Source organism: Alexandromys fortis, unplaced genomic scaffold (genome assembly GCF_014885135.2).
Source record: "Alexandromys fortis isolate MF-2015 unplaced genomic scaffold, M_Fortis_MF-2015_v1.1 scaffold_273, whole genome shotgun sequence".
In the NCBI taxonomy this organism is placed as follows: Eukaryota; Metazoa; Chordata; class Mammalia; order Rodentia; family Cricetidae; genus Alexandromys; species Alexandromys fortis.
In genome coordinates, this window is record NW_026068145.1 from 1,224,378 (window position 1) to 1,231,477 (window position 7,100).

At 42.4% G+C, this 7,100-nt stretch overlaps 1 protein-coding gene across 4 annotated transcripts in view; it reads right to left on the reverse strand.

Annotated features, from left to right (window-relative positions):
• Positions 1 to 7,100, reverse strand: part of Kat6b (lysine acetyltransferase 6B) — a 192,544-nt gene that overhangs the window by 32,022 nt on the left and 153,422 nt on the right. For all 4 annotated transcript variants that reach the window (XM_050126924.1, XM_050126923.1, XM_050126925.1 and 1 more), the window contains exon 12: positions 4,607 to 4,700. In XM_050126924.1, coding sequence (XP_049982881.1) covers positions 4,607 to 4,700 — 94 coding nt within the window. The remainder of the gene's footprint in view (positions 1 to 4,606; positions 4,701 to 7,100) is intronic.

Below are 7,100 nucleotides of genomic sequence, written 5' to 3' on the forward strand. Positions count from 1 at the left end.
GTGTACCAGAAAGTGCCATAAGAAGCCATAAGAGGGCACCAGATCCTGATGGAACTGGAGTCACAGTTGTGAGGCTCCATGTGGGTCCTGGGAACTGAACTCAGGTCTTCCGACAAAAGCAGTCAGTGCTTTTAACTGCCAAACCATCTCTCTACAACTGTGAAAATTTTTTAGGTAAGAGTCATAAACAGAGCTGGGCACAGTGGTACACACCTGTCATCCCTGCACTCAGAGGTGGGGGAGGAGGTCACAAGTCAAAGGTCAGCCTAGGATCTCCTAAATGAAACTCAGAAACAGGTATTTACGTCCTCTCCAGGTGTCTTCTTCTCACCAAATACGAATTACACAGTGATGTGGCGGTACTCGTAACCAGGTAAGTACTTTTTATGCACCGAGGACGCACCTTAGGTCTCTGGTACTTCTCCCCTAAAGTTTACCACCCGATCTAATAACGATGAAACCAGGAAGCCCCAAGGAAAGACAGGTGCTATACAGAACATGTCTTATGCACTTCACAGTATCCAAACAACTAACTTTAAAACGGACATGCAGATACCACTCCAGAGCTCTGGAAATTCAGGAGACCAAGGACTACATGTGGTAAGAAATAAGAAACATAAGCAACATGGGAACCTACACTGGGGGGTGGGGGGTGGTATTCCCCGCTAGAAAGGATAGCAGGAAAAACTGGCAAGATGAAATCAGAATCTGGCATGTGCAGTGCTGAGCCAACACGAATTTCTTGACTTTGATAGTTTGTGGGGCATGGAAAAGGGCGTCTTCAAAGAACTAACACATACACAGTTTGCCAGCACCACAACGCAGGGAACAAACGTGGGAGAGAAGAGTGAGATTAAAAAAGCAGACACAGTAAACCAAACCAAGCCCAGGGGACCCAGGTAAAGAACATATGGAAATTCTAGACATGACTTTGCAACTTTTCTCTCAAGGCTGATATTTCTTTCAGAATAAAGAGGGAAACAATATAGGGCACGGCTGTCCATGCGGCTGGAACAGCAAGAGCAGGCCAGGCTCAGGAAGAACGTTCTAGCACCCTCTCAGGGTAGCTGCATACCCTGTGGGAAGAGCAGCATTTTCTTTGTCTGCAGGTGCCAAAGAGTAACAGACGTTTTGTGGGAAGTGGGTTTCTTTAATGTCTGCTGAGGGTGGAGAGTTGTGTGTGTGTAGGAGGGCTGTAAAGTTTTTTTTTTTTTTTTGACTAAAGGGGAAGAAACCTCAGAATCCAGGAGAAAAGGATGTGGCATCAATTCAGCCTGTGTCCATCACTCTTCCCTGCAGAATGTTAAATTTTGGGCTGTGACAAAGCTCCTAAGCCAGTTTAAAAGCAGGCAGGGAACGGTACCTTCCGGTCACTCTGTCCAAGTTGTACAAACAGCCTCCTCGGAAACCTCACTTTGAAAACCTCAGGTGGGGTGTACCAGAAAAAGAGACAACTTATAGGGTAGTGTTTGGTTGTGAACAGGTTTTCTTACTGCACTGGACAACACCAAAGCCTTGTGCCTTCAGTTCTGCACACACACATCCTATACTGGACCATATCTACAGGCTAAGTGCTGGTGTGAGCCACACTTCCTCTCCGCCTGTATACTGTTTCAGCTGGCTAACTTAGCAATCATTGTTGACAAGGACCTTCCCTACTTTAAAGTTTATCTGGCTTAATGAAAATCTTTGATCAAAAGATCTCAGGCTCATACAATGGAACCCAAACCATTAAGAGTTCCTTTCAACTGAACATATTTTAGAAACTTTCTAATCTCTGTTCATCTTTCTTACCCAGAGCACTGAATTATGGGGCAAAATTGCTGAGAGGCCATGCGCTCCATGCCCTCCCTCCTTGTGTAGAAGATTGGGTTTAAATAGCTCCGGAAAGATATTTATTTACGCTTATTTTAAGTGACTTCCAAGGAGATGCTATCATTCATTCAACAGCATACTCTGTCTTCTTTAAAATGGTCAGTCAAGGAATTCTTCTGGTTTTAAACTGAAATTTTATTGGGCTTCCTTACACCAATCCCCATTTTCTTTTGAGTACTGTAAAACTCTGTGAGAACCACACTAACTCCCTTTGAACTGCTTCCCACCCCATTTCTTGCAGTGTCAATAGGGATTGCTTCTAGGACTTATGTTTGTTAGGCACAAGTTCTAAGACTGAGCCACACCCCCAGTCTTCCTTTCCTCCAATACTGCAATCTTTCCTCACCCTGCTTAGACACTCCAGTGGAGAAAGAGTCTAGTCACACCCAGGTGGGTGGTATTTTTCATATCACCGTAAACATCCCAGAAAATGTCCTACTGTGCTCCGCACTGCGTGTCTAAATCCACAGCGTGGTAACTGGGAGATGGCGGAGCATACCTCCACTATTAGTGCCTGGGAGGCAGAGGCAGGCATCTCTGGAGTTCTAGCCAGTCTGGAAGGCACGGTGAAGTCCAGGCCAGCCAGAACTAGAAAGTGAGATCCTGTCTCAGAGTTAAGAAAAGTTAAAGTCACCTTACTTTTTCATGTCTTGCACTAAACTTTTAAAATAGTTTAAAATAAAGATTTAGCACTTGAAGGGAATATCTAGATTTGCATAGAGGCCATGAGGCCAGATTATGCTGTATCATGCTAAATACATGGTCACTGTATTTAGAACTTGACTTTTACCTGGTGGTACCAATTCCTTTAGAATTTAGGTATCACTTTAGAGATCTTCATAGCACTTTGGGGTTTCAATTCATATCAATGAACCTGCCTGATACAGCCTGTAAGGAAACTATGCTGTCGATACAAAGGCAGTTTCCCAGGAGGTTCTGATAACCTGGAAGCATGACCTTGAGGACTAGCACAAGAGGGCAGACAGAGTCTAAGCATGCCTTTATAGAATACGGCTGGGACGGTGTGGGACAGAACCCAAGAAGATAGCACCAAAAGGAAGAGGATTTTTAGTTCTTACCAAATGAACATGATTTTGAATAGGCAGATTAAGAAAGAGGAAGTGGTCATGGTCAGGAAAGGGACAAAGGATGGAGAAATGGTGGCATGCTCAAGGTACCCGAGAAAAAGGCAACTGATGAGCCAACCAGCTTAAAAGGTAGCTTGGAACTGTTTGCTGGAAAGTCCCTTTCTTCTAGAGGCACATGAATATTGCCACAAGTTTTAGTCCTGCACATCTGTGATGCACACCAGAGAGCATGATTCTAGATAATCACCTCGTGAATGGTGACTATAAAACACTCCAGCACAAGACAGACAGTTTAACTGTAGCAGGGAACCACTGTCTTCAGATGCATACCCACTAGTATACCGCCAGAAACCAAAGCCACACAGATGGCCCAGTCCAATCCAGAGGGAATAATAATAATAATAATAATAATGACATGAATGCAGAAGTAGCAGGCAAGGTGATGGACAAGGAGAGGAAGAGTTGAGAGACAGTGGGAGAAGGAGCAATCAGAGTGCAATATATTCATGCATGAAAGCATCAAAGCTTGATTTATTAAAAGAAAAAAAAGGAGATTATAGCTAGAACTCTGTAGAATAGAAATAGCCAGCTAGTAAGGCAGCACTCCTTGGAAAAATTAGTCTACTGGATAACTAGGCCAGAAAAACAGGAACACCAGGAAAGTAAATAAATGATTGCAAATAACTGGAAGTATAAAAATCAACCCAAAATATTTCTTCTTCAAAAACTTTATCTTTCTGTGTAAGTAAATTACACAAATCAGTCCAAAACTGTTAAATTATTTTATCTGCAGACGTCAACATTTCGGTATCTAATGATACAGATTTAGAGTCACCATACTTCCTTATGGACCCTCACAGCATATTTACATTAATGGTCGTGTATTTCCTGTAGATATGGTCAAATTCAACATGCACAGGGCTCTAAGTGACAGATCCTTATACACCTAGGTAGAGACTATCATCTTCACAGGTTCACCTGTTACTATCTCTAGATAATTGGAATCAACTCTCCAAATGTAGCCTCAACCTTACATTTACTAGTCCAATATAATTTGAGAAGTAAAAAAATGACCCATTAAAAAATAACCACAATCGCTGCCTTATCATGAGCATCCAGACTTAACTAAAGAGGCTCAGAAGACACAAGTACACAGAAAACAAGCATTTCTTGAGGAACTTCTTGATACAAACACTAACAACTTTTGTCACAGCAAAAGAAAACTGAGCAGAGCTCATTCAGGCTGTTTCTCTAGTGGAAATAACTCCCACCCCATCTCCTCTGCCCTGCACGGATTATTCGACAAGATGTTAGAAAGCGAAAACTCCTCATAACTAATGTCACAAACGATTTCACACAAGTACCACAGAAGGGAATGCAAGTCTACCAGCTGATATTACGCAATCGCTTCTGAGCCAATGGCACTGCGGTAAAATCTAGTTTCAGTTTCCTAGAGCGCAACAATTGGTTGGCAGGAAAATTTTCAAGTGAGGAAGATCTTCTAATTGATGTAAATATAAATAAAAGACCCATTATCTATTGATTAAAAAAAACACAACAGGTTAAATAAAGCTTTATGTGGTACTGTTTCCTGTACCTGTAGCCATCAGTTATTATGAAAATAAATAAAGTACTTCACTTACTGAAATCAATGAGAAACCGTCCAAACCCTTGCCTTTGGTGCTGGGGCATGATCATTATGCAGGAGACATTATACTTCTGCTGGCAAAGCTTTTCCTGAAGAAAAGAGAGACAGATCAAGTATGTCAGAGCTCTGCTACAGTGGCCAGTTCCCTGCACCTGCCACTGTCCTTGTAAAACTGTCCACAGAGGTGAAACAGTGGCTTGGGATCAACCAGAGTAATCCTTTTGTGCTAATCAAACTAGCAAGTGACAACAAACAGTCCATGCTGGACATGCTTCTCAAGTATCTTTATTCTACAATAAAATACAAATAGTGAACCTAGGAACTGTCAAGGGAGTAAAACAACACCAACAGTTGGGAATGACTGCTCTCCCTGCTCACCTAGCACCATGCAGCATCACCCAGTGGAGTAAGCTAGGAGCTGGCGGGCAGCCCTGCTAGATGATGAGATCTACAACTCTGCAATGACAATCTGTCTCCTGATTCTGAGCAAATACCCCAGTGAAACCGAAATAGTAGACGTGTGAGTAGATGTGCACAAATGCATTTCTCTCGTGAATATGAAGGCAAAGTAAAAAGCTAAAGAAATAAGTAATTTGCATCTCAAACCACGAAAATCAAACAACAACAAAGACAACCAGAAACCCCAAAGTCTTTGAACAACAATGAGATCAAAATACTACCAGGTGGAGGCTGGGTAGAGAGACAGCTCCAAGAATTAAAAAATTCGACATTTTCATGGACTGTAGCATCAGGCAGCAATATTTTATTCACAGTCACAGACACCACCAAAACCTACATAGAGAAGACCTGGAAAAGGCTCTAAGGCTGTGAGTGCTGTGGCCAAATATAAACCATAAATGAGGCTGCCCACAAATAGAACCACATCAGAGGATGACTTTAGAACAGCCAGATCTTAGCGAATTGGTTTCAAAGACCACAGGAAACGACTGGGGAAAAAAGTCTAAAGGGCAGAATTAGAGATTTCATTGTGAAAGAAGATGAACCCCCAGCTTGTGTGTATTCCTAGCTGTCTGTGGCATCTCTAAAATATGAAGAGGAAGTAACAATGTGAATGCCTTTTCTCTAGAAGATAAATTGCCCATCACTGAATGTGCACACCAATGGCAAAGGCTCAAATAATTAATTTTACTGTGCAAAGTAAGATAAATGGGTCACTCTATCTAAAAAGAGACGCACTCTGGGCAAAGAGGATTTATATCCTTGATGCCATTCCTTTTTCTGTCCAGAACCGTGCCCACCTCGGAGAGCTTATTGAAACGTAATCGGACAGCAGTCCTTTCACCCTTTCCCTAGAGATGTTGAGGGGAGGGAGGGAAGCCCAGTAAGTACTGCGCTTGCTGTGCCAGCTTGAACCCTCCACAGGCAGGAGCCTTAGAACCACATGAAAAAAGAAGAAAGCTGGGCATGGTGGTGCAGGCTTTAATCCCAGCATACAGGAGGCAGAGACAGGTGGATCTCTCTGAGTTCCAGGGCTACATAGAGAAACAAACAAAAACAAAAAAGAAAGAAAGAAAACGGCAGGCAAAGTGATTCATGCGTATAATCTCAGGGATGAGAGACAGGAGGCTCTCTGGGGCTTGCTGATGGCCGCACTAACCTAGTTAGCGGTCCCAAGTTAATGACTCTCTGGACACTGCTCACAAACACAGGAATGCACATACACAAATATATGTGATTGCTACTAAACTCTAATTTGGACACAAGTGGACATCCTTTGCTCTAGTCTGAAAGTTAGATGCTTTAACAATTTGCAGAAAACCTGTCCAGATCATCTTGGATACTCTGTGGCTATTCTTGATAAGAACCACTAAAATTCTGTTTAGTATATACTCTAAAGGGCCAAAGGTTTCCATACTGCAACTTATATATTAGAAAATAGTTTATTTGCACGTCTAGTACTAACGCAGTTACTTCTTAGATTCTTTTTTGCTTCACTTTTCTGTCGAAAGTATTTGTATTTCATAATTATAAGAAATGACCAAGAGCCGGGCGATGGTGGCACACGCCTTTAATCCCAGCACTCGGGAGGCAGCGGCAGGTGGATCTCTGTGAGTTCAAGACCAGCCTGGTCTACAAGAGCTAGTTCCAGGACAGGCTCCAAAGCCACAGAGAAACCCTGTCTCAAAAAACCAAAAAAAAAAGGAAATGACCAAGAGTGGTTGCCACAGCAGAGAAAAAGTTGAGCTTGTTTTGGTAAAATGTCTGGACACCCAGAAGGAAGTGAGGCAGGGAATCAGGACAGCAAGGGTCCCCACCAATTGTTTAGGCTACTGCTCAGGGGCCAAAGCAGGTTCACAATGAGGATAATTAAAAGACAGACAACTACAACAAAGGCATCATTAAACCTCATGTTTGCATTCATACACATTTAAAGAAACTACTTCCTAATAGGAAGGATAGTATGAGCAGTACTATTAAAAGTACTTTTTAAAGAAAAATATCATCACAAGCCTCTAAAAAAGGACATT